Consider the following 27,977-nt stretch of genomic DNA (forward strand, 5'->3'; position numbering starts at 1 on the left):
GAGCCAGCGCCGTCGGTGTTTGGGAAGAGCCGGGCAGGGACTCGGCAGGAGCCAAGAGCGGCGGAGACCCGAGGGAATCGCTGCCCGGAGTGGAGCGCGCGCACACGAGGAGATAACGCACTGGGGTAAGGTAAGAGGGAGCAGGAGAGAATCGGGAGGGATGGAGTACCCACCCGCCCCCGCCAGCCTCCTCCCGAAGATGGATCCACCTTAGCCGAGAAGCACCCCAGGGAGGAAAAACTTGTGGGTCGGGTTGCCCACACACGCCTGGGTGTTTTGGAGAGGGAATTTTCCACTTTGGGAAGGCTTGCCTCTCCCTGGAGATAATTCCGTGACGGGCCATTAGGCAAGAGCTGCTCCTGCTCCACCCGCCTCAAAGCTGAAAGATTTTCTTCCTTTCTCTTCTCTGCGCTTAATAATTTAGTTGGGAAAAGCGGGAGATGGTGTCCTGTTTCGGACGCAGAGACTGAGCGAAGTTCCAGACTAAAGGGGCCATGATGAAACTTGTGCTTTCGGGAGAAGAGTTCTGTGCGTCTCGGAAGCTTGCCTCTCCCCTTACGCCAGTGGTTTCAGTTAAATGGTTTCGGTGGCTGCGGTGGCCATTGAATTATAAGCCAGAGGAGCTGGGCTCATTTGAGCAACTGGAGAGACAGAGAGCTGCTTAACTTTAGTGGAGGGGGGAGTGGTGGGAAGAAGAGGAAATTGGGGGTGGAGTGGGTGAAATCTGTTTGGAAGTGACACCAGTTGAAGTTCCTTTGTTTAACGCAGAGGGAAATGCACTGTGGTACCTCGGGTTACATATGCTTCAGGTTACATATGCTTCAGGTTACAGACTCCGCTAACCCAGAAATATTACCTCGGGTTAAGAACTTTGCTTCAGGAGGAGAACAGAAATCGTGCAGTGGCGACACAGCGGCAGCAGGAGGCCCCATGAGCTAAAGTGGTGCTTCAGGTTAAGAACAGTTTCAGGTTAAGAACAGACCTCCGAAACAAATTAAGTTCTTAACCCGAGGTACCACTGTACTTGTCTCCATTCTCCTTTCACATTATTTCTATATAGTGATCTCAGTGTGTATGTATGTATGATTGACTGATTGATTTCATTTATATCTCACCTTTTTCTCCATGGAGCTCAAGGTGGCAGACATGGTTCTCCTCCATCTCATTTAATCCCCACAACAAACTTGTGAGGTAGGTTAGGGTGAGAGGCAGCGATTAGCCTAAAGTTCACCTAGTGAGCTTTGTGACTGAATAGGGATTACTGGCTCAGACAGAGGAGCCATGCTCCGTGGTAGAGGACCTACTGTGTATGTTAGAAGCTTCCAGGTTTAATCCTTGGCATAAGGGGTCTTAGAATGCAATTCTGGGCACACTTTCCAGGGAGTTCAGCCTCCCTGAACACAATACAGCTTCTGGGTAGAAGTACAGAAGGTTTTTCTCTCAATCAGCGTAGACAATGCTAGACCATCTCATGTACAACTCCGTATTGGAAACTGGGGTAGCGTAATGGCTAGAGCGTTGGCTGCAAACTGAAGAGACCCATGTTCAGAATCCCACTCATGCTGTGTGCTCACTGGATAACCTTGGGTCTCTTTGCTTGACCTACTTCACAAAGTTGTAATGACAAAACAGATCATGTATAAGAGCTCCTTGGAGGAAAGATTGGATGGAAATAGATGAATAATGCATGAGGTTGAGATGCTGGCAGAAAAACAACTGATGTTGGGGCTGAGCCCCAGGACAAGTTAGGTCCGGGCAACATGGTTACAACCATGGTGACAGTACTCAGCTCCAGAGTAACGTGGCTGGTTCTCTCTTCTTAAAAGAGCTGTCATGTATTCCTGCATTGGATATGAGTCACATGGTCAACCCAGGCTCCTTGTGGAAGAGTCCTAAGGACACAGGTGTATGAAGGAAGGAGCAACTTACCCAGATGCAGACACAACTGTAGGGAATCTTTCCTGCATGCTGGTTTTAAAATGTTTCTTTGTGCCCATGCAAATCAGTCTCCATAAAGTCGAATGTGCTGGGTCTGGTGTTAGTTCCTTCCATCCATGGAGTTGCTTGCTTCCTGTGAAGGAACGTTAAGCATCTGAATCATCCCCCAGGACAGTTGAAGCAAAGCTCATGGCTTTTCGGAGTTTCGATCTGGTGTCCTAACTGCTGTGTAAATCCTGACCCCCAAATGCAGCTTTGCACTCATTGATACTCATGTTGCTTCTCAAATACAAAACTTTTTGTGTGCAAGGTCAGTCGCTGATTCTTGTGCACAGTCTGAATGCTTGCAGGTTTTTTTGCCCCCCAAACGATGTTCTTTACATTGTGTTGTGCCATAGGTGACACATCATCCATTACTTGCTTCAGAAGTCTTTTAGAGTAGTTGTTGTTGAGATTCCTGCATTGAATGGGCTTGAACTGGATGACCCTCAGAGTTTCTTCCAACTCTACAATTCTATGAGTTTGAAGGGAGGAGAGTTCAAAGGGATGTAGTCTGTGGGAGTGAGTTCCATAGTTTATAATTATGCATTAGAAGAACTTCCTTATCTCTTTCCTGAATCTTCTAACATGCAGCTTCATTGGCTGTCCATGAGTTCTATACTTATGAATTTGTCTATATTGATAATCTTGGTATCATTTGCCCAGCAATCAGTAATACTCAAATGAAGAGTTGGTGGGGTTTCTTTTTGGTTAGACAAGTATGTGGGCATATTCTGCTTGTTCTCTTGGAATGCCATTCCTCTGCATAAACTGCAGCTTAGTTCCCACTGAGATGGTAAACTTGCACATTGGCTGCAGCTGACTAGATGCTCCTTTACTTATAATGTAGTATAAACACTGGCAACTGGGAAACATTGGCCTGCGAGCACTCCAGTTGGAGAACAGCATTTACCAAAGGTGTCATGGACTTTGAAGACACTCGAACTCAGGACGCAAGGGAGAAACGTGCTAAGAGGAAGGCACGCTTGGCAAATCCACACCATGATCAATTCCCCACCCCCCAGAAATCAGTCCCCACTGTGGAAGGACATGTGGATCCAGAATTGGCCTCCACAGTCACTTACGGACTCATTGTTGAAACTGTGTTTATGGAAGATGAAATATACTCGGAGTCCTGTAGTGATTTCATGCTCTTTATTGCAGCTTGTAAAACAGTGATTGAATTTCCCCCAAAACCTCAGGCCTTTATATACATTATTTACACAATGAGTCCCATCTGATTGGCTGATTCTGCTTCCCTCCTGGAGCCTGATTGGTCTTTTCCTGCAGGCCAATCAGTTGTTGCATTCTACAATCCTACCAGCCTAATAGGCTGATTAACTTCTTCCTGGAGCCTGATTAGGCTTCTCCTGCAACCCAATCAATTGTTGCATTCTAGGATCCTACTTGCCTATTGTTCTAGGATCCATGGTTAGTACATAACAGAAGACAATCTTACTCGGCTACGAGTGATTGCCAAAGAAGAAGACTCATACATCAATAACCTCAAGATGGGATTATTGCAGTGCAGTCTATATGGTGCTGCCCTTAAGGCTGGTTCAGAAGCTGCAGGTACTACGGAATGCAGCAGCATGGCTGCATATTACGTGCATTTAATATTATTATTTCACTATATGCATGTGAATTAACAAGTGCATCTTTTTTTTAAAAAAAAAAATTTTTATCCTTTTTGTGCTCTTTTTGTTGTTGATGAAGATGCATTGTGGCCACCCTATCAGCATGCCTTCCTGTCTCTTGCTATTGTTATCTTTCAATCTTTTCTTCTTGGGTTGCAAATGGGAGGCCATTTGTTTTGTTGGTGGGGGATGGTATAAAACTAGTAAAGATTCATTACAGCTGCAGTTGTTATTTACCTTGGAGCGGTTGTTGGTCCAGCATTTTCTTTACAACTTTGGTCAGTCATATCTTCCTGGAAAGTCAAGGTAACAGCCATTCCTCCATTCAGAGGTATAGCAATTCAGAAATGCTGCCTTGCCAAATAAAAGCTCAGTTAGGAATTATTTACAGATAGGTAGCTGTGTTGGTCTGCCATAGTCAAAACAAAAAAAATTTTCCCCTTCCAGTAGCACCTTAAAGACCAACTAAGTTAGTTCTTGGTATGAGCTTTCGTGTGCATGCACACTTCTTCAGATCACGGACTGAACACGGACACTGGCACCAGAGCCTGCAATAAACCCAGATGCCAACTTTACTGCCCCATACACCCGGACAACATCATTTACAGATAGGTAGCCATGTTGGTCTGCCATAGTCAAAACAATTTTTTTTTTCCTTCCAGTAGCACCTTAAAGACCAACTAAGTTAGTTCTTGGTATGAGCTTTCGTGTGCATGCACACTTCTTCTGAAGAAGTGTGCATGCACACGAAAGCTCATACCAAGAACTAACTTAGTTGGTCTTTAAGGTGCTACTGGAAGGAAAAAATTTTTTTGTTTTGAGTTAGGAATTATGTCCTTTAAAGTTGCCTGTCCTTCTTCTAAAATCACCTAAGTCACAGAATCACAGAGTTGGGAGGGACCCCAAGAGTCATCTAGTCCCAAGGCTCACCTGTGGCTCTTTTCACATCGATACACTTTCTGTTCTGTTTTGTTGTTGAGCAAAAATTCAGAATTACCCCAAAATACTATCTTGTGTCAGCCGTGTGACTCATTGTTCCAGAGACACAAGACAGGTCTCATCCACTCTGATGACACCTTCTATGACTGTTGCCTTCTTGTTCGTCATTAAAGAGGACACAAAATTGTTGATTAAGTGTGATAACTGGAGGGTGTGCCCAGGTGGCGACAGTAATATCCTGGGATAAGAAAACGTACCTGGAGCTTGTAGGTGACAGCATTTGGGCTTGGATTAGTGTTTTAAATAGCAGCTGTCTTGGGTTTTGGGATCTTTTCCCCCACCCTATCCTCTTCTGCCCTATAAAAGAAGCCAGTTCACCCATAGGATGATTGGACCATGTTTCAGCCTTTACCCTTGGACTTGAGTCACTGCAATGATTCTTGGATATTGCCATGTTGCCACTCTCACTGGCAAAGCCTCATTCCGGGAAGAGAATCTGCAATGTGTAGAGCTGTTTCCTTTAATAGGAAGCTAGTGTAGCATAGTGGCTAAAAAACTATCTGCTCTATGAATGGGAAAGCCCAGGGTTTAAATCTTCTGCCACAAATTCACTCAGGCCAGTGTGGTGCAGTGATTTTGGTGCTGGAGAAGTTCTGGTGAGAGATCCAGGTGCAAATCTGCACTCAGCTTTGATGCTCCTAGGGCAACCATGGGTCAGTTGCTAGATCTCTCAGGCAAACCTATCTCAAAGAGATGTTGGGAGGTTAAAAATGGGAGTGATAATCCAGCAACTTCTGGGGAGTACACAGGCTGTATAGACCATCATGTGTTAGACAAATAGTTTAAGGTAGTTTTATCATGATCCCAAAGAGATGAGAGATCTGGTGCAAAGGTGGGCAATTGTGTGGCGTTGAGGCCCAAGCTAGGAGGCCCTGTTGTCTAACTATCATCCTTTTCTCACATCTCTCTCTTTTTTTTACCTTTCAGTTCCTTCCATCTCTCAACATTTATTGGAACTCTTGCTCACAGGATAACTACAATCAAATAGCACTTCAGGAAATTGTAGCGTCTCTTTCAACATGACCTGTGCAAATACAAGTATGTAATGACACTAACTTTGGGGGGGATGAAAACTTGTTAGGCTTCAAGCAAAGTGGGAGGTATTTGGGTAGGGAGAAATGGCCTAATTTGAAGACACTTGAAAACCTACCTCATTAGAGGTCAAAAAATGTGGGTCCTCATCCTATATAACTGGCCCAGCACTGGTACCTTTCTGTCACATGACCTTCCATATCACCAAAGTTGGTCTGCCCATTGGGTCAGAGACTTCAGATTTTCACGCAGATAGTTATGCACACCTGCTTCTTGTCTGCCAGGTCACAATAGCTGGTCTGTCATGAAGCCAATACAGTGGTACCTCGGGTTACATACGCTTCAGGTTACAGACTCCGCTAACCCAGAAATATTACCTCGGGTTAAGAACTTTGCTTCAGGATGAGAACAGAAATGGTGCTCTGGCAGCACGGCGGCAGCAGGAGGCCCCATTAGCTAAAGTGGTGCTTCAGGTTAAGACCAGTTCCAGGTTAAGAACAGACCTCCCGAACGAATTAAGTTCTTAACCCGAGGTACCACTGTATACAGTTACTTCTGCTGCTCTCAGCTGTTCTCCCTTTTCATGGTTCTTTATCCTCAAACTGGTCATGAGATGGACAACCCTTCAAACAGAGCACTGTCCCTTTAAAGCTGGAAATTTGGCTGTCCTACATCTGCTTCTCTCGCTCTCTCATACTGCCTGCCACCCACATCTGTTCACCCAATTACTACCCCTTGCTCTGCCTGGCCCAACCTGCTGCATGCCATAACTGCCATAGCACTGAGTGCCCAGCAAAGGATTCGGTGAGGAACTGAGATTTATGCGAAACCATCTTTTGCAAACACCTGCTGTGTTTTGCACACTCTTTCTGTTGCAGAGCCCTTAGCCCACATATTTTCCAGCTTTCCTCATCTTCCATCACAGCTCGCAAATTGCTTAAAAAATTCTCAGGATGGCAAAATCCATGCCAGACCTTAGACCTTGTATTTGCACAATGGTCTAGTAAATATACACATAACCCTGTGATGTGACCCTCTCTCCCTTCCTCCTCCTCTGTTACATTCCATTTTAAATTTTAAAGCAGGCAAGCATGTCAGGGTTACAATGCTGATGGATTTGAGAGAGAGACATGTAGGCATGAGATTTGTTCATCAAACACTGGATGTCACCATTGTACCACACAAACATCACTGATATCAAGAGTTAAGGCATGGGACAGCTCCCATTCGGTTCAAGCCAGTATTCTGCATGTGGAATAGAATTCTGCCTCTTTCTCTTCCTTCCAGCCAAGATAATATTGGTCCCCCCTCCACTGTGCATAGAAATCTGAACTTAATATTAATGCTCTTCTGTGAGCAGACTTGATTTCAAAGCTGCTACCACGGGTCACATTGAATACAGAGTCTGCTATCTGCAGAAACTGGGGCTGCATCAGATGTTCGTTAATTTCCATTTCATTTTAAAATAGGGATAATCAATGCAATCAAACAAATTATCAGAAAAAAACTAGGCTTACTTGAACATTAGGGATGCGGGTGGCACTGTGGGTTAAACCACAGAGCCTAGGACTTGCCGATCAGAAGGTCGGCGGTTCAAATCCCTGTGACTGGGTGAGCTCCCGTTGCTCGGCCCCTGCTCCTGCCAACCTAGCAGTTTGAAAGCCCGTCAAAGTGCAAGTAGATAAATACGGTAGGTACTGCTCTGGCAGGAAGGTAAACAGTGTTTCCGTGCGCTGCTCTGGTTCACCAGAAGTGGCTTAGTCATGCTGGCCACATGACCCGGAAGCTTTATGCTGGCTCCTTTGGCCAATAAAGTTAGATGAGCGCTACAACCCCAGAGTTGTCTGCGACTGGACCTAATGGTCAGGGGTCCCTTTACCTTTACTTGAACATTTGTGTGAGTTCAGTCTTCTCTGTAGCAACCTTCTCTGCCCTCACTTTCCTCCCATTCATTTGCCTTCACTGACATTCAAGGTGACCCATGTAACCTTGCCTGTGGGTGTACATGATATCATCACCTCTGATGTCCCATCATGACATTATCTGGCATCACCAGTTAAGCATCACCTGGCTGAGATATTATATATAATACCAGTGGCCAGGGAATTTGTGTGTGTGTGCAAGTGTATATTGTTAGGGATCTGTAATCTTTTTTTTTTTTTTTGGTAAGGAAGCGAACTTGGGAGATGCTCCTGCTGTTAGATGGTGTTGTAAAAATGTATTGCATTCTTGTCCTGCAAAATATAAATGTTTGATGTTGTCCTTTAAAATGTGCATATCCACACTGTCAGGGTAAAGGATGTCTTTGTTTCTCGTTTCATATTCATGTTGCTTTCTAATGTGTTTTCTGGATGTACATAAAAAATGGAATGAACACAAAAGCCTGAAAAGAGATGATAGCCTTTTCAGAGAGCTGATGGCAATTCAAAAAAGTTTGCTGATCTTGATCTTTGCACACTGCACAGGCTTCACTTTTGCTTCTGGCAGACAACTTTGCATGGTGTTGGTTTTCTTTGCATAGTTTCAAAGACCTCCAAAACCGGGAGGGCGGGGTGGGGGGGTGCGTATCAGCAGGCCACATGTGGGGCCAGATTTAGGACTGATGAGGTGCTAAGCTACTGAAGGTAATGGGGCCCTTTAGATGTCCAGCTGTCCTTTGTCAACAACAAATTGTTGCTGTTTTTTGTGTTGAATATATGCTATATGGTAATTTATGGACCTAATAGGTATCTAAAGCCATTTCACATAGCAAAATATGTATTTTATCAAAGTACATCCAGTTATTTTTTCCTTTAATTTTTTTGGGGGCCCCCAAGAGAGTGGAGCCCTAAACTATAGCTTGTTTAGCTTATACGTAAATCCGGCACTGGCCACCATGGCAGAATAAAGCAATAGCAATTGGCTCCACTGGTTTCTGTGACTCAAGTCTAGTGTTATAAAAGGGAGTGAGTTCATGGCTGATTTGCGTGTAATCTAGGTTAGCTAGGTAACATAACTGAGCAGTTCTATAGCACAAAAGAAAACCTGCAAGATCGCTATGAACTTCCCACTCTAAGATCAATAAACTCCAGCCAGCCTGGCCAGGGAGGTTCAGATAATCTGCTGTTGTTTATTAAATTTGTGTACGGCCCTTTAGCTGTAGATCTCAGGGCAGTTCATACGATTAAAAAAAAAAAAAAACTAATCTAGAGGATCTATAATCTAGAGCAGGGTTTCCCAAACTTGGGTCTTCAGCTCTTGTTGGATTTCCCATCATCCCGAGCTAGCAGGACCAGTGGTCAGGGATTATGGAAACTGTAGTCCCAAAACAGCTGGAGACCCTGATCTAGAACAGTGTTTCTTAATCAGCCCCCCCCCCCCGGATATTCCAAGGGTGGCTACAGGTGGAATTATATAATGTATATAGTTATAAAAATTATAAATAAAACATGTTCTATTTACAAACAATATAGCTACCTTTTGACTGGTAGGATAGGGGGGCCACAGGAAGGAAACAAGGTCAGAAGGGGGCCATGGTCGGAAAAAGGTTGAGAAACACTGATCTAGAGGATACCAGGCTGGGGAAGCCTGATGAAAACGCTCCAGCCTGAATCTTTGCATTTCTAACTTGGAATACAGTTAGCCAGCCCAAGTTACTTTGGAAGATCCAGGAGTATCGTTGGACTATGTTAAGCCTAAACCATTAAACTTTTTTAAGTCAAAGCCCCCATGAAGTTTGGGAGTCAACATGGTTAATGTCTTATATTGGTGCATGATAAGCTCCCAGTGACCCACCGTCGTCATGATTCACTTTGAAGTACCCAGATTTCCAGGGTTACCTGTTGCAATGTCCATTTTTTCATCATGTCCCTATTAAGTCCACTGGTTTGAACCATTGCCATGTTTAATAAGTCTTTTTAATCAGCGCTTGCGATCTTTGGATACAGGTCACCCAAAAGCCCGGATAATGACTACCACTCTAGTGGTGACACGCCATGTTTTGAGAGAGGACAGGGGCACAGAGGGGAATTTTCTCCTGTATGGATCCACTGCATCTGAGGTGACTGAAGAAACTGAATATATCAAACAGGTATGATGTTTCACATGAGTGTATTAACGCTACCTTATGCAGAGCCACAGCGCTCTTCCATCTAGCCCTGAAGTAGCCAACGTGGCGCTCTCTCCAGATATTGTTGAGCTACTTTGTCCATTATCCCTGACCTTTTACCAGACTGACAAGAGCTGATAGGCTAGCTCAAGGGCAGCCAACATGGTGCTTCTCAGATCTTGTTGGACTACAATGCCTGTCTGTGGACATAAAGAACTTAAGGAGAGCCTATTGAATCAGGCCAGAGGCCTTTCTAGTCCAGCATTCTGTTCTCACAGTGGCCAACGAGATGCTCATGAATATCTCACAAGCATGCCACAAATGCAGCAGAATTCTGGACCGCTTTGACTGGACGAGACTGTCCATGATCTCTGGGAATAGATCTCTCTCAGCCCTGTTTGAATTTCATTGTAGATGCTGGGCATTGAGCTCTACCACTGAGCTCTGCCATTTGGATATAGCTATAAATGAATTGACATTTTAAAGCAAATGTCTTGAATTATGGGTTTTCGCTCTGCCTCTGGTGTGGGTAGCAGCTGAGGGACTATCGGGCGATTGTCCTTAAAAAGCTCAAAAGCTTTTCGTGTCCAGATTTTTACCTCTTGAAATATGGCAACCCTATCCAAAAAAGAAAACTGAAGCTTAAAAAAAATGATATTAAGGCCACTTTTTGATATGGTATATGAGGTTTGGTGAAACTTTTGAACTGCGTTTCTTTTTGGTCCATGGTGCAATCCTATGCATGTCTACGTAGAGGTAAGCCCCATTGTGCCAAATAGGGCTTTACTACCAGGTAAGCATGTAGAGAGGATTGCTGCCTTCGATTTCTAAGAACAGAACATCAAGGATGTGACTCCTTTTGCTTTCCTCTTGCAGATTAGGTCGACGCTAGCAAAAGTTCAGCCTCTGCTGTGTAGAAATGACTCAAGTCATGGTGTTGGAAACATCATGCTGGATTCAAAGGTTTGGAAGACTTTTTGTGCTTAAAATGTGTATTTCAAGGGCTACGTTGTGTTTGGTTACCTTGCAGTGTGCCCTCTCTGCAGAGCAGTGGTGGGGAACCTCAGGCCTGGGCTCCAGATGTGTCCCTCCAGGCTTCTTTGTCTGGCCATTGTGTTTATCCTCCCACTGCAGGCCACATTGCTCACTGGCCATCCTTGAATGCTTCCGCTTGGCTGGAATGTGCTGGTAAATTCTGGTAAAACCTCTTGAAGGACAGACACAGAGAATCGTAGAATTGTAGGAATTGGAAGGAACTCCAAGGATCATCCCATTCAGCCCCCTCCAATGCAGGGATTTCAACTAGATCATGCATGATAGTTGACCATCCAACCTCTGCTTACAAACCTTCACTGAGAGCCAGTGTGGTGTAATGGTTAAGAGCGGTAGACTCATAATCTGGTGATCCATGTTCACGTCTCCGCTCCTTCACATACAGCTGCTGGGTGACCATGGGCTAGTCACACTTCTCTGAAGTCTCTCAGCCCCACTCACCTCACAGAGTGTTTGTTGTGGGGTAGGAAGGGAAAAGAGAATGTTAGCCGCTTTGAGACTCCTTCGGGTAGTGATAAAGCGGGATATCAAATCCAAACTCTTCTTCTCCTCCTCCAAGGAAGAAGAGTCCACCACCTTTCAAGGGAGTCTGTTCCACTGACAAGCAGCTCCTTTATACGAATGCCTCTTGCATGGGAGACACACCTGTTGCTCCACTAACTTTTGCCTCTAGCCCTGCCTGCCACTGGCATGTGGCCCTGGGAGGGTTGGCCCAGAGGGCTGAATCAGATCCTCACCCCTGTTGTAGGTGCTTGCTGAATGATGTCCACTCTTGGCTCCCACAAGAACTTGTGCAGATTTTGAGCAACGCGGCTGGTTCTGCCACACTGGGCACTGTGGGGCTTTGCAACATAGTGAAATGAGCAGAATGGAAATTGACAGGCAGGGGTGCCAAATTTTGCCCTTGCACAGGACACCTCTGAAATTTTGAAGACCGAAGTCTGCCACTATGGGAAGGGCCATTGGCAGAGCATCTGACTTGCATGCAGAAGTTCCCAAGGTCCATCCCCAGCATCTTCCATTATTTCTAGGAGAGGCTCCCTGCCTGAAACCTTGGAGAGTCACAGCCAACCAGTGTAGACAAGGCTGAGCTGGATGGACCGATGGTCCAATTCAGTATAAGTCAACTTCCTGTGTTTTCAGGAATCTTCCCTGCAGGTTTCTGAAATGGCAGGACTTGCCAATTGTCCCGAAAAGCTGATGCTAGAGGATCAGGCTGCTTGTTAACCAGGAGGTCGTGGACCTTTCGGAGCACATGGCAAGATGAATGTTCACCAAGAATGTTAGGGAATTACGTGTGGCTTTTCGCTGTCTACCGCCGCTGATCTGCAAGCCTAGGCAGAATGGCTTTGCTGCCTGACGCAGAGTTCCAAGCGCTAATTAATCTTGCAGGCAGAGAATATCTTCCTGGGGGAATCAAAAGCTGTTATTTATCAGGTCTGTTGTGCTAATGCTTTCAAATATGAAACCCCAGGGAGCTGAGCAAATAGAACATGGTTTTTTATTGTTATGGGGTGTGTGTGTGTGTGTGTGTTATAAACACTCTTGGGTCTCACTTCAATGTGGAGATGAGGACAGTGCAAGAACCTTTGGCTTGCAGGAATGCCAATGATGCCTGTCTGCCAGAAGCTACTTGTCCAATTGCCTCCGTGTTAATATCACAGGAAGCTGATGTATACAAGGTCAGATGGCTTTCCCATCTGGTCCAGTATTGCTTATTCTGACTTGTAGCTGCTCCCCCTCGGTCTCAAGCAGAAGACACTGCTATCCTTTCTTTTTAACTAGGGATGCCAACCAAAATTGAGCCTAGAACCTTCGGCCTGCAAAGCACATGCTCCTACTGAGTTGTGACCCTCTCTGTGTTAATTAGGGTGACTTGCGTGGCGAGTCCCCCCCCAGTGGAAATAAAGACACATGACACAATTATTAAGGTTAATGGGCTAAATAAGGCCACAACTTTATTGGTTACAGATGATGAGTGGTATGCTGGTAGGCGGAAAAAGAGGGAGATCCCCGGCTGCGCCTGCGTTAAATAGGGCAGGCCACGCCCCCAGAGCCAGCCGATTGGCTGGCCAGGGGTGACGCGGCCGGGGATTCCCCTAATTGCACAGGGGCCGTGACGCCCGCAATCCCACCTCCTATGCAAGGCGGAAGTGGCTTTACAAACGTTCTAACAACTCCCTTGGATTTTGGGGTTCCGAAACATTTTGGTTCTGGACTTTTTGTGTTCTGGACATTTTGTGTCCAGAGTGGCACGATGCATTGGGCATGAACACGACTTTGTTCAAACCACAGGATGTGAGCAGTTTCCCTACAGTTTTTAGTTCCTTCCACCCCCTTTATAGGTTACTAGCAGCCTTGTACCTGACACAGTTCAGGAACTCTAAGAAAGCAGAAAAATCAGTGCAGCTTTGAAATCAGTGGTAAACAGCTGTGCAGTTTTGAAAGACGCAGTCTGCCATCTTGAGTCATAATGGTGCCCAATTGTATCCAACGATAGACAGAAACTTGCTCCTTGATTTCAGGAACCATTATTTGGTCGTGATAGCTTACCAGGTGCCCAAATGCATAGTGGGCAAACAAACAACTTTCCAAAACACACATATATAGTTAGTGGAGCACTCAGGCTTTATATGTTCCTTGGTTAAATCTCAGTTTGGAAAACAATCGCAAAGCACTAGCGCAATCACATTAAGGTTCTCTTTGTTGTTGTTGTGCTTTAATAAACATATGAGCTTATGCACATCCATAACCAGTAGAAGCAAAGCAGATGCGAAGTGAAAACGACAGCATATGTTAATTCTGAATCCAATTAATCTGAAGCAGAATGAGTCCGCAGAATGATAATGAAATGAAATAATGAAATTTGACCATTATTAACATGATTTCATATTAGCCATATTCTGAAGGATCTGAATTGCGACCTGATCACAACGCCCTCTCCTCCAGCTACAAGGAGACAGTGGAAAAGACGAACAAAGCAGAACAGGAACTGTCACGTGTGAATAAAGAAAACGAAATTTTAAAGATCAAGGTGTGTCCATGTAAAATAAGTACTTCTGTGTCCTTGACTACAATCTCATTTATGTTTCAGCTTAGTTCTGCAAAACATTTTTGGTTCCTTGTTGGTTTTGAAATTGAGAAGACTAGAATATGCAGACAGCTGAAGTGTCAGACCTGTTTCTGGAGCACAGCACTTCAGACTGTGGCAGGGAGATTGCACGTTTGAATGCTTCGCGGTGTAAAATACATCTTGCATATGAAAAGCTAGACCATGGGAAGAAACATTCGAGGCCAATGATTCACTTGTTTGCTTAGAATCTGTATCCCACACTTCATCATGGATGATCTCAGGGTGTGTAAGGACAATTTAAAATACAATAGAGAGAAGGGGTGGATAAACAAAGCAGTCAAAATAGTACATTTGCCAGAGTGTAGTTCATATAGATGTATAGTAATACTGGGTCCCGCTTGAACTACTGCAATGTGCTCTATGTGGGGCTACCTTTGAAGGTGACTCAGAAACTATAACTAATCCAGAATGTGGCAGTTAGTCTAGAGACTGGGAGCCGCCGATGGGACCATATAACACCAGTCCTAAAGGATCTACTCTGGCTCCCAGTACAATTCTGAGCACAATACAAAGTGTTGGTGCTGACCTTTAAAGCCTTAAATGGCCTTGGCCCTGTGTACCTGAAGAAGCGTCTCCACCCACATCATACACTGAGGTCCAGCTCCAAGGGCCTTCTGGTGGTTCCCTCACTGCGAGAAGTGAGGTTACAGGGAACCAGACAGAGGGTCTTCTCGGTAGTGGCACCTGCCCTGTGGAATGCCCTCCCATCAGATGTCAAGGAAATGAACACCTATCTGACTTTTAGAAGACATCTGAAGGCAGTCCTGTATCAGGAATTTTTTTATGTTTGATGTTTTATTATGCTTTTATATTGGTTGGAAGCTGGCCAGAGTGGCTGGGGCAACCTAGGACTCAGCTGCAAATATAATGTTTTAAGTGCATTATACAAATGTGACACCAGATGGCGATGGTGAGCTAATGACAAATTCAATATATATTCTTAAAAAAAACAACTTTTTAAAGCATTTTCACAGTGTTTTTTAAATATATGTGTAGATTCCACCCCAGTCAGATGTGCAGGGTACAAAAATATTATTATTATTATTATTATTATTATTATTATTATTATTATTATTATTATTAATTTTATTAAAAATGCTGGAAAGAAATGAAAGAATTCAGCTAGTGCCAATAGATAGAGATTGTTGGCACTTTCTACATCTGGGGGATGGGGTGAGAAGGTGAGGGGGGCATTGCCAAGAACGATTTCTGGAGGGTCATAAATGCTCTGACTTCACTTAGTGATAGCATTGCCAAGAGGAGTGGGGAAGTGGCACTTGCAGACCAAAACCGAGGTACGTAATCTCCTTTCTTGTGTGCTGGTTTTGCACATGCTGGTACATCTACATTTTTTTCTTGTGGGTGAGCATTTAATCATGCGATTTTTCCTCACCCCCACGGCAGTTTGTAATGGTACGATCCAGGAACATCTGGCCACTGGTTGGCCACTGTGAGAACAAAATGTTGGACGAGATGGGCCTTTGATGGGCCAGAATGGGCTTGTCTCATGTTCTCATGGACGGTAGTGGAAGCAACCCCATCAAGAGTTCGCATAAGCTACTGGCTCCTGGCCTTGAATGTGCAAGGAATGGTGTGCTTTGCGTTAGCTTGGCGGTGTCTGGAGCCAAGTGTGAGGCTCTGTGTTGAAACTCAAGATTGCTGTGGAGCATAATGGACATGCCTGCAAAATATTAGAAGTAAACACACGGTAGGGACTGGGCTTTTGAAAGCTTGCTTGCTTGGCACCCCCACCCCCAAACCAATGCTAGTGTTGCCACCCTTTTAACTTAAAGCCCCAGCTGTTTTTTAATAGCAGGTCTGGGAGGAAGGTGGGCACACTCTTCCTAGTTGCTTGGCAACCACCAGATGCAATTGAACAAGTCTTTCCTGAGTTTACTGGACAGCCTGGGCTTTCTGCAGAGCAGAACAGATGAATTTAAGGTGAATGGGGAGGGCAGGGAGTCAAAGCAGCTGTACAACCAAGAGAGTATTACGTGGGAGGAAGGTAAAAAATAAAAATAAAAATCAAGGCAGTCTAAATTTCCCACCATGACAACAATTACCCTCTCCTGCCCAGCCTCGCCCTCTCAGTTAGTCTCCATACTCCATAGCTGCCTGCAGAGGCAACTAATAATACATACTTGGATATTTTATCCATTTTGTTGCAATTTAAAGTATGCTTGCCACATTTTGAGTCAGCTGCTCTTCAAGAGCAGCCTGCATGCACATACAGTGGTGCCTCGCAAGACGAAAAGAATTCGTTCCGCGATTCTCTTTCTCTAGTGGTTTTTCCGTCTTGCGAAGCAAGCCCATTAGCGGCTTAGCGGATTAGCGCTATTAGCGGCTTAGCGGCTTTTAGCGGATAAGCGGCTTAGCGGCTTAGAAAAAGGGGGGGGGGAGTCGGAAAAACTCGCAAGATGTTTTCGTCTTGCGAAGCAAGCCCATAGGGAAATTCGTCTTGCGAAGCACCTCAAAAGACGGAAAACTCTTTCGTCTAGCGGGTTTTCCGTCTTGCGAGGCATTCGTCTTGCGGGGCACCACTGTATATGCAGAGATGGATGTGTGCACAACAGTCTGTGGGTGTGCATGAGTGTGCATGTGTGTTCGTGCACACACACACACCCACACACCCACACAGAGAGAATGTTAACAAGAAGTTTCAGTTGTCTAGATTAGGGCTGCCATATGTCCAGACTTTCCCTGACATTACCAGAATTTCAAAGGCGGATTTGACATTCGGGGGGAATTTCCAAAAGGTGGTTTCCTTAAAAAAAAAAATAAATAAATATTTTTGGGAGTGTCCTGGTTTTTACTTTTTGAAATATGGCAACCCTAGTCTAGATGAATATAGGAGTGTAGACTCTCTTCCTATTGTCTCTCTTCCACTTTGGCTGCCACCTGGTGGTGGTAGCCAACTATTGTACCTAAGAATACCTTTAAGCTTCCAGGTGCTAAGCAGAGATGGCAAAGGATCTGATGCTGTCCTCTAGGAGAAACACTTTCCTAAGATACTAAGTTGTATCCAATGGTTGCATGAGGTTAAGGCAGCTCATGCAACTGATCTTTCCCTTCCCTCCCCCAGTATCCTCAAAAGACCTGTTCCAAAATTTGAGAGTGGCCTCCTGAACAGAAGTGGGTTGTCCTGCCAGAGGGGTGGGGGATCACCTGGAACTGAGGCAGGCCTCTTGCGTTCACAGTGTTCCTGCTCCAATATTCTTCCCTCAGCATGTTTTCAGGCAAATGCCTGAACAGAAATACAGTTTCCCATCTGTTCCATGCCCATGCAAAGGACTAAGGTGCCTTGGGAAACAAAGAAAACCCAGAGTCCCTCACAGATGAGACACAGCAGAGGTGGAGAAGCTCCAGCCCATGTACCAAATTCGGCCTGTGAGGCCATTTTCCCAAGACGTGTCCAGATACCCAACTTGTGGCAGGAGGTTTGAGGCAGGTAACAACATAACAGAATCAGCTGGGTGACCATGTTCATCATGGGGCACTTGATCACATAACCACAGAAAGCAAGTTTCAAATCCCCCTTTCCTTTGATTTTTAAGGCAGTGTTTTAACCTGGTATGCTTTCTAGCAATGGTTTGGAATATTACAGGGGTTTTGCTTGCTTGTTTCATCTTAATATACCCATTTTACACATGCATCTATTTTAAACTACTGCCACCCACCCCAACTTGTTGGAACTGGATGATCAACAACATCCTAGATGAATAATTTGTGTATATTGGTCGTCTCCAGCTTGACGCTTTGAGAGCAGCAGGTGTAGAGTCTATGAAGAACATGTCGCATAAACTCCAGGAGGACTACAACAAGCGCTCGGAAGAGCTCAAGAAAAGGCACGAAGGGGCTATACACGTAATGAAGGTATGATCTTGCATGGTCATCAGTGACTGCCAGCTGCTTTGAATAGGTAGTGAGAAAGGAGTTGGTAGCACAGCACCCATGAGTTCAGATTTAGCACTAAAGAGCAGGTTTTCTGGAGAAAGCAGCAGGTCAAAGGCAAAACTAGAAAATACCAGACAAGTGGAAGTGTGGGCGAGGCCTGGGTGTTGTTCAGAACCAGGGATCGTCGTTGTTTAATGCCCAACCAACTGTGATTTGTAACCAAAGTTTGCTCTTGGCTTACCTATCGCACTTTGTTCAAGCAAAACATACCAGGATTCCCAATTCGGACATAACACTAAGCCAGATATTGCGGTTCGTTTGCCCTGGAGATGAGCAAAACTGCACAGATGGTTGCTTTCAAAGCAAACCATTAGCTGTGGTTGATTGTAATGTGTGAAACGAACTGAAGTTGGTTGCCTGTGGACCTCTGAGCATCACTTCCTCCTCTCGTACCGCAGGCCCGCAAGCTAGAGCAAGAACAAAAGTTGCAGCAAAGCACGGACCACCTCAGTCAGCTGAACGTGCAACTGCATGAGAAGTACGTCCAGATTGAAGAACTGGAGAAACGGGTGCAAAGGATGGAAGAGGTGAGATTCTGTTTCATCAGTTATGTGTGCAGGCTGCTCATTCTGCAAGAGCACAGACAAATCCTACCACCACCACAATCCCTTCAAAACATGTAACTGGTATTAGAAGTTTCTTAGGAGTCCTAGCTTCCGAAAAAACAAACATACAACCCCCCCCCCCAACTTTTTGGACTGAAAGCATGTGAGTAGTGCTTGATGAAATCATGCAAGGCAGAAAAGTAGCAATGAATGGCCCTTCCCTCTCCCAGCGTGACTAGCTGCTACTGTGACAAGAACAGAGGACAACACAGAAACAGGATAAATAATTTCATTGATTGAATTCATATCCCAACCTTCCTCTGCAAGGTGATCCTCAGGAGGCAAACACACATACTTTTAATTTTTTTAAGCATTCTAAAACAATTTAAACCCCAAAGCTCACTGGGTGACCATGGGCCAGTCACCATCTCTTAGCCTAATCTACCTCACAGGGTTTTTTGTAAGGATGAAAGAGGAGGAGAACAATTTGCAACACCTCGAGATCCTTGGAAGATTAAGGTGGTATGTAAATGTAAATAATGAAAACAACAACAACAAGTGTTAGAGTTAAAAATGACTAAAAAGTATATCAGGAATGATAGGAGTCAGAGTTAAGCTTCAGGTTCCCCACCTCTGTTCTGGATGTACATTTTCCTATTAACTAAAGGTGCATGTGCAGCTGTTTGCCTTTTAACCAGTAAAGCTGTAGATTGTTGCTTGAGGATTACATTTATATTATTAATACTTTTAATTGAGCACAGCAGGTTGGACAAGCTATTGCTGGGGAAAGGGGTTGTGTGTGTGTTTCCCCCCCTAAGAATCTGATTATTGTTCTCTGCCTGTTAAATATATTTCTCTGCACCAGTGAATATGCAATTTTCGCAACCGAAATGGAAAACTACAAATATTTGCAAGTTTCCCGGTTGTGGGAGGATTCTTGCACAGCCCTCAGCTTGTGTCTGCAGGTGCTCTACAATGGGGAATGCTGTGTGAGGGCTGAGAATCTGTTTTCTAACAAGGGTGCAAATAGGAGCCTTTAATTTGCTTTTTAAAAAATCTTGCTGCTCCATTGGTAATTAGTAGAAAGAAGCTCATTTATGAGAGAGCTTTGGAGCTTACAAACGCCTACCATTCTCATTCTTTGTCATCGTTCAAGCACACTGGCAAAGTCCTTTTGCAGAATCCTTCCAGCACTGCCAGCGAACAATCACCACCTCCTTCATAGTAAATAGTGATTAGCAATGAGAAGTGATTGCTACGAACATATTACTTAAAATCCAAGCATCGCCATCTGTTCTGTTATTAACTTGGAAGTCAATGGGATCACATTCCATTAATAGAGTCTCAGCCAAGGAGTCAGATTGAGAAGACTTTTAAATGTGAAATAATTAAATGTGTAGTGCTTTGCTACAGTTCTGAAGGCTTCTTCCCAATGGAAAATAGTAGAGGAAAACTGGCGAGCCTATTATGAAGTCGTCAGGTGGTCTTTCTGCTGGTAATAATCTCATTCAGCTAATCTTCCCTGCTTTGCAACTGCTAGGAGAGATTTGCTGAGCGAGGTAACAGCCCAGCATATATTTCTTTCTTCATATTTATTGTGTATTTATTTCATTTACACCCTAACTTCTTACAATAGAACTCTCCCTGCAAGACACTCTATTTTGCCGCTGAATGTTTGGGATGATGGCTCCTTCATCCCATGCTATCTCTAAGGTAGCACCTTAGAGATCAATTAAGTTTGTTCTTGGTATAAGCTTTCATGTGCATGCACACTTTTTCAGATACCTGGAGAAAGTATGGCATAGTTTCATTGCATATTCAGTAGGCTAGGTGGATTGTAGAGGGTTCGTAATTCTAAGACCCTTAGGTATAATGTCCAGGTTCTTGCATTTAGTCAGAAAGAGATATCAGTCTGTACTTGTGCAAGTTTCTTTGTGAGGTTGATGGACTTCCATTTCATGCGGCTCAACAAGGTGCCTTCCATGGCTCTAGATTCAGGTAGGCAGCCGTGTTGGTCTGACACAGTCGAAATATATAAAAAAATAATAAAATGTCCAGTAGCACCTTAGAAACCAACTAAGTTTTTTCTTGGTATAAGCTTTTGTGTGCATGCAAGTGACTCTTAACCATAGTCGACCTGCTGGGCTGGGTTCGAACATATATCCAAGCCATCTTTTAATAAACCTTGGGTTAGTGTTATGTGCTAAGCAGGTGGTTCATTCGGATCTAGCTAGAGGCATATGTACAGAGTCATTATGCCTTTAGTTGCTGACTCAGTTCATATGTGTAGCCCTGAGCAGATCTTCTGCAATAATTCTCAGCATTTTGGGGGAGGGGGCTTGCTGCATTATGCTGCAGTTGAATTCCGACCATTACATAAAATGAAAGCAGAAATAGGAAATGCAAAGTGATTAAAGCTTTGACAACCTTCCGTTCTTAGAAACCCTGAAACTTCTTTATTCATAAAAAACACACAATATTGCCTCGAGTGTGAGAGCCTTGTGACTTTGCTGTTTCCTAGGAGAAGAAAACACTGAAAGAAAAAAAACGTCGTTTAAAGAAGAAACTACATGAGATGATGTCGAACGCTGAAGATACCTCAAGGTTTGCACATGACTTAAAAAACAAACCCCTTCTATGAGCATTTCTTTAGCTTTTGAATAGCAAAGACAGTACAAACTTTGCAATAATAGTGAAACATTATATTTTGTGCCTGTTGGGCCCTTGCCTAAAAATAGGCCAGGCATCTATAAAAACACAAGGAGAGACCTGCTGGATGAGGCCAAAGGCTCGTCACAGTCCAGGATCCTGTGCTCAGAGTGGCCAAGAAGATGATTAAGGGTAGTGCTATTTTTCTAAAAAAGGAGGTGCTGGAACTCGCCATGAATACCTCCATCTCTTATAATGGCAATGGTGCCCACTGGAGAGATGCCGGAACTGAGTTCTAGCAAGTTCCAGCTGAAAAAAAGCCCTGCTTATGGGAAGCTCACAAGCAAGACCTGAACGTAACAGCACCCATCTCACTTTGTGATTCCTAGCCATAATGTTCATGAAGATTTTGCTAACCTTCAGTTTTCTACCCTGTAGTGATTTTCCAACATGCAAACCGCCCTTACTTTCCCTTCTTCTCTCTACCAGCTGTGTGAAAGTTCAGACAGAGATCTCGACACTTCAGGAGCAAATTAGCCACTTGGAGCACATGATCCATTCGCAGCACCAAAGCTTACACGGTGTGATCCAACAGGTTAGAGCCTTCTAATCATACCCTGGTAGCAAACTGGTCCTCCGGGTGTGGATCTCTAGGCAGCTAAACCAACACAACAAAATACACACACAAAAGTGGGAAATATTGATGGATCTGGAGAATCCTCAAGGTTTGCAGGTGAACAAAAAATATTTTTGTGGGGGGGACCTTTCTCATAGGGGAAAATCCCCCCAGTGAGAAATGAGGATTCTCGCTGGCCATGGAATGCTGGCTGACTGTTGGGGGACAATAGAAAACCACAACAGAGGGGCGAAGGAATGGAGTATCCCTTTGAGGGGTATGTACATTTTGTTGCGGAGGATCCCACATCTTTGATTTGTCAAAGAACAATATCACTTCCTGTTTACTTGGGAAGACTTGCAGAAACCGTTCATTCCAGATTTTTATTTAACTTAGTTTGGCCAATAGGTCACCATGGCCAAGAAGACTGCATTTATCTCAGCACTAAGAAAGGCTTGCTTAAATGGAGTTTGATTGTTTTTGATAGCTGGTGGCTACTTGAATGTACTCTATCTGTTTAGATGAGGTCTGGAGAGGAACATTTTGTCACTTTGATTATAGCCAGTGAAGTCTGAGTTTTTCAGCTGGCTGGCAAGCATGGATCTATTTGCTGTGAAGACAATTGATGGCACTGGCCCAATCCCCGTTGCTCAAAATGCCCTTAGTCATCACTGCCGTCGTCTTCTTAATTAATGTATTTATTAAATTTGTATGCTGCCCTCCATCTGAATAATACAGGGTGGTTCACAACATAACAATACAAAATGAAAACATAAAATACCTAATAAAAGCAAGAACAAAATCAAAAGCAGACCAATAACACCCCCTCCCACAAACACAGTTTCTGACAGCCTATATATTTTAATGTTACAACGACACATTTAAAAGCACGGAACGGCTAGCTTGTGGTTCTAATTGCCGTACAGAGTCCACATTTAGTTTAGCTGTATTTGGAGCAGAGGAAAAATAAGGGGTCATTGGATTACACTGGTGGAAACTCAGCCAAATGTATTTAAATCTACATTCAAATATTGCACATATTGCAAAGACAACACAACCCTACAAGTACTCATGTCACGTACTCTCTACTCTTAAGAAAGCTGACAGTGTAGAAATCTACCCCAGTCATATACTCATAGAAGTGAGGAACCACAAAACAGTGCTTCATTCGCACATCACTTTAAACCATAGTTAATATTAGTGTGTGTAGTGTGCTGATGCACGCTTGCTAAAATCCTGGGCACTTTGGTCCTTCTCTGCTCCTGCTGCTATGCTGCTGGGAACTAAGCCATGGTTTGACAGAGCCTTTCCTTGAACCAAGTTTAACTATGGTTTAAACTTTAAGTATATATGTGGTTTAAAGTGACGTGCAAACTCTCATAGCTCTGTGGATGTGATATAACAAAACTGCATCCGGTATGTTTTGTTACTAATTGTATTTCTCCAATTTTCTTTTCTTTTTAGATTGAAGAACTGAACAACGAACTGAAACATCAAGATGAAAGAATAGAAGGGCTGAAAGAAAAGATTGAGATACTCCAAGCAAAGGTAAAGAAATTACTGTGTGTGAGTTTATGGTAATGTTGTGGCCCCCATTCTACAAATCTACAGTTGCTTTTTCTTGCACAACTGAGAGCGGTTCTCCTCATTAAGCAGGCCAAGTAATTTTGAACAGTGGAACTTCAAACCATTGCAGTGGAACTGTATTTTTGATGCTCCCTTGTAGAGAAAGCTCAGAGCAACTGGTAAATTAGCACATTGGTGCAAAAAGCTGTGTTAAACTTTCCTGGGTTTCTATAGTACAATGGTACCTTGGGTTAAGTACTTAATTTGTTCCGGAGGTCCGTACTTAACCTGAAACTGTTCTTAACCTGTGTATCTGAAGAAGTGTGCATGCACACGAAAGCTCATACCAAATACTAACTTAGTTGGTCTTTAAGGTGCTACTGGAAGGAATTTTTTTTGTCTTAACCTGAAGCACCACTTTAGCTAATGGGGCCTCCCGCTGCCGCCGCACCGTCAGAGCACGATTTCTGTTCTTATCCTGAAGCAAAGTTCTTAACCTGAAGCACTATTTCTGGGTTAGCGGAGTCTGTAACCTGAAGCATATGTAACCTGAAGCGTATGTAACCCGAGGTACCACTGTACATGAAATTCTGAATCAGTGGAGTTTTAAGAGTTTTGCTATAGGCAAACAGATGGTCCAGCTCTTTGTTCCTCTAACTGGGTTTGTAGCATCTCAAATATTGCAGGGGTGCTGGAGCGTTACTGAAGCTTAACAGTTCCTACAATCAGAATTTCCTCCTTCCTGGTAGCACTCCATTTCGTTGTTAACACTATGCAAAATGCTCTTCCCTGAGATGCTTGCCTGGTGCCTTTGTTACACATCTTTAGGCTCTAGGCAAAAGCATTCCCCTTCTCCCAGGCTTTTGGCTAATTAAACAATCTATGGCCTTTCAAACTGTGGAGGGTGTTGTTTTCATTTGTTGCCATGCTATGGATTTCTGTATTTTTATATTGTAAACTTCCCTGTGATCCTCAGATGTAGGGCAGTACAGTGGTACCTCCGGTTACGAACGGGATCCGTTCTGGAGGCCCGGCCGTATCCCAAAAACTTCGTAACCGGAGGCACCCTTCTGCGCACGCGTGTAATGCGCAGAGCACTTCTGCGCATGCATGCGAAGCAAAACCTGGAAATATACACTTCCAGGTTTGCTGCGGCCGTAACCCGAAGATTCTATAACCTGGAGGTTACGCGACACGAGGTACCACTGTATAGAAATTTAATAAATAAAATTATTATTATCATTTAACCAAGCTTATTGTCTAGTTGAAAGTTTTCACTACCATTTAGATAAATGAGGTTGACCTCTGCTCTACCTGACTTAGCTTAATATTTTGCGCTCGGATGAAATAAACTATGTGTATTCTTACCTCCCACTTCCAGAACAAAGAACTAAAGTACAAAGTGGAATTCTATTCCAGCCAGTCAAGACCGAAGGCCTCTAAAGCTGTTTCAGCAAAGTAAGACATTTTTTTAAAAAAATAGCAATCCAGCAGTTTTCTTGTTATGCAATTGCTTTTTGTTTGGATATTTAAGCAGCAGTGTGTTGGGATCACCTCAGTTCCCCTCCCCACATCTCTCTCCTGGTCGTGAATTTCTGAGCTTTTAGAAAGGATGGAAAAAATAATGTAAAAGAAAACATGTGGCATCGAGCATCCCCTACATCATGTTTCGTTTCTGGCACTGCAGAGACCCCTCACCACAGAAAATCAGTGCCAGCCAATATGGTCAATGGTCAAGAATGATGGGTGTTCCAGTCCAATGACAACTGGAGCGCCACATGCGTCCCTCAAGCTAGATGTACCAGGGGTCAAATTCATTGTGAGCAGCAATGGAGCTAGCTGCTCGGGCAGAATGCAAAATTGAAACTATCTGGTGTTTTGTGCTCTATTCCGGCTGGCAACCTATTAAGTGAGGAAGCAATTCATAGCCTAGATACCAAGGGACGTTTTTCTTCACAAAGTGGCAAGATCTTTAAAAGGCAGCTGATAACATTTGTTTGCTGTCACAGTCCAAACTCAGACAGTCTGTTACTCCGCATAGGAACTCTGCAAACCCCACTGCTTATTGGCCTCGGCCAGCTATTGGAGGAAGGGTGTTTTCCTCAGTGCCATTTTGGCATGATGTGCTCTTCGGTCAAGCCATCCGAACAAAACACATGTGAAATTGCCTGCAGGCTGCCATTGAAGCCGCATGAACTCTTGATTCAATTTCAAAAGGGCAGGTAGAAATGAATGTGTGTGAGAGGCCCGCCATGCTGATGGATGTTGTGTGCAAATTCACCACAGCTTTTCGGTTGCTGATTGGTGGCTTTCTCTGCTGAAGAAGATGCCAGCTCTTGCCTTGCGATCTGTTGTTAGTTCATCCGAGGTCCATCGAAAGGACTGCGTCTTGCCCATCCTTCTGTTCTGACTGATGCAGAGCATGTGGGTGTCTATTACAGGCCAGCCACTTGGTTTGCTCTCCTCGGTTATTAATAAGCAGTCCATCTGCTCTGCTTTCTGGAAGGCAGGGAGAGAGATTGGCTTCTAAGAACAAGGCTAAAGAGAATAATGGGGAATGCTGGCATGAGATTTCTGTCCTTGGCTGCCTGTACTCTACTTCAAATTCTAAGTACCAGCAGGGATGTAGGAACTTGCCTTCTACTGAGTCAAACTAGCTCAGTACTAAGAATGGAGAATCTGTGACCCTCTGGATGTTGCTGGACCACAACTCCCATCATCCCTGGTCATTGCCTGTGCTGGCTGGGAATCATGGGAGAAAGAGTCCAACAACATCTGAGGGGGCTACAGGTTCCCCATCCCTGGTCTGCATTGACTGTCGGCAGCTCTCCAGAATTTCAGACCTGGGGCCTCTCCCAGCTCCAACTGAGGTGCTAGATTGAACTTGATTCAGATTCAATGCCCAGCCACGATCTGGTGTTACATCTGAATGTAGCTGCAGAGAACAGAATATTTCACAACATGTGCAACAGTTTTAGATGGTTCCAGGGCAGACCTACTACCTAGTAGCATTTCACATTTATGGACAGTTTGCAAATATTCAAGGCATGTCTTTATCTCAGTAATGGTTACAACAATCCTCTGATGCCTGCATATTGCAGAAGATGCCCAAAGGCTAAGATAAGAGCGGGTTCCATAAAGCCACCCATTGAGCTTAGAGGAGATGTGAGATCTGAATCAGATCTTGCTTACTTGCTCTTCAGTCTCTTAACTCCTGTGCTAGAAATGGTGGGAGGCATTATTGAGCGTGCCTTTACTCTCCAGTCACTTGCATACGTCTAAAGGTTCCTCAAAGCTACAATGCAGGAGTGGGGAAGCTGTGACCCTCCAGATGTTGGTGGGCTACAGCTCCCATCATTCTTGACCATTGACCAGGCTGTCTGGAGATGCTGGGAGTTGGAGTCCAACATTTGGAAGGCCACATGTTCCCCATAATACTGGCCCAGAAATTCACTTTCAGAATGTCACGTTCAGGTATGGTTGGCTTGCCTTGAAAAATGAATGTAGTTGGGCAAGTTCTCTCTCCAGATAGTTCTAATAACTACTGTCCACAAAAACTAGATTCAGCTTCCATTTTCAAAGAGAGTATTCACAACTGATTACACAATCAGAGTTGGAAGGGACCCCGAGGCTCATCTAGTCCAACCCTCTGCTACGGGGATCAGACCTGCAACCTTGATGTTAATCGGGACCACACTCTAACCAACTGAGCTATCAAATTATTACAAGATGCTGGAGCAGGTAGATAGTTCAGTTGGGTTGTACTAGCAAATCTCCCTGGGGGATGAAGCTGGACCATCTTGGTAAGCAGTCGATTGAATTAGATGGACCATTGATCTATTCTATACAGCATGATGACGGCAGTTCTTAAGGCTATTCTTAAGCTATTGACTCACTGCAGAGTACTGGCACAGGATTCATTTGCACAAAGTTATGTTTTACCTGTAGCTGGATGTATGGCTCACCTGTAATCTTCTTCTTCACCAGGCTTGACGGAAGTACACCATACACCATGATTTCCAGACGCCATAAGTGAAGCATCTCCAGGAAACACAGGCCATTTTTTTGCAGATCCACCAGAAGGATCCCAGTTTTGTTGACTTCATTTCATGGATTACTCTTCAAAATATGATGCATAGGAGAGAGAGAAAAGTCTACCCAACCTCCGCCCTCCATCCATCACATCATGTTTGGTCTTATGTCAATGCAGATGGAACCACAGGATGGCTGTCCAATGAAAGAAGTGGAGTCAGATGTGGAGGGGGAGCTTCAGGGGAGACTGGGCAGCTTCTTATTTATTTATTTATTGACTGTAGCTCTGTGGCTATTCCCCACCAGTGATGAATGTTCACTGCCTTGACTCATTAACTCATGCAGAATAAATTTCAGAACATTATTCATGCTGCATGGAGGTCTGATGAAGCTGATCCTCACTAGGAAGAGGAAGAAGGTTATTGCATGCCCTTCACCTTGAAGTACCAGGGTGGGTTGCAACAATTTAGCATGCACCACAAAAACGGTTTAAAACAACTTGCCATCCCAAAAATAGGGTGGATCCTAAAATTAAGCATCCCGAGTGTCAAGTGCCAGGAGAAAAAGGTGCATCTTCAGCATTCAGTGCAGGTGCCAGATGCCATTCTGCAAGGAGGGACTTCCACAACTTAGGGGCTGCTGCAGAGAATGTCCTCTCCTGGACCACAGATACTCTGAATTTCTGAGGGAGGTGGAA

At 44.2% G+C, this 27,977-nt stretch overlaps 1 protein-coding gene across 4 annotated transcripts; it reads left to right on the plus strand.

Moving 5' to 3' along the window:
• On the plus strand, positions 1–27,644 carry CCDC68 (coiled-coil domain containing 68). Of its 4 annotated transcripts, none has more exons than XM_079995061.1 (12): positions 1–125; positions 5,541–5,651; positions 9,572–9,714; positions 10,609–10,695; positions 13,682–13,819; positions 17,666–17,791; positions 18,271–18,399; positions 20,939–21,021; positions 21,556–21,661; positions 23,147–23,230; positions 24,630–24,706; positions 27,236–27,644. In XM_079995061.1, the coding sequence occupies exons 2-12, from the start codon at positions 5,633–5,635 to the stop codon at positions 27,282–27,284; spliced, it is 1,041 nt and encodes a 346-aa protein (XP_079851187.1). In that variant the 5' UTR covers positions 1–125; positions 5,541–5,632; the 3' UTR covers positions 27,285–27,644. The 4 variants fall into 4 exon arrangements, with proteins under 4 accessions (XP_079851187.1, XP_079851186.1, XP_079851189.1 ...); XM_079995060.1 differs by having other exon boundaries at positions 58–130; XM_079995063.1 differs by lacking the exon at positions 1–125 and adding an exon at positions 166–271.
• Positions 27,645–27,977: the final 333 nt, after the last annotated feature.

Source organism: Podarcis cretensis (assembly GCF_951804945.1).
Source record: "Podarcis cretensis genome assembly, chromosome: 11".
NCBI lineage: Eukaryota > Metazoa > Chordata > Lepidosauria > Squamata > Lacertidae > Podarcis > Podarcis cretensis.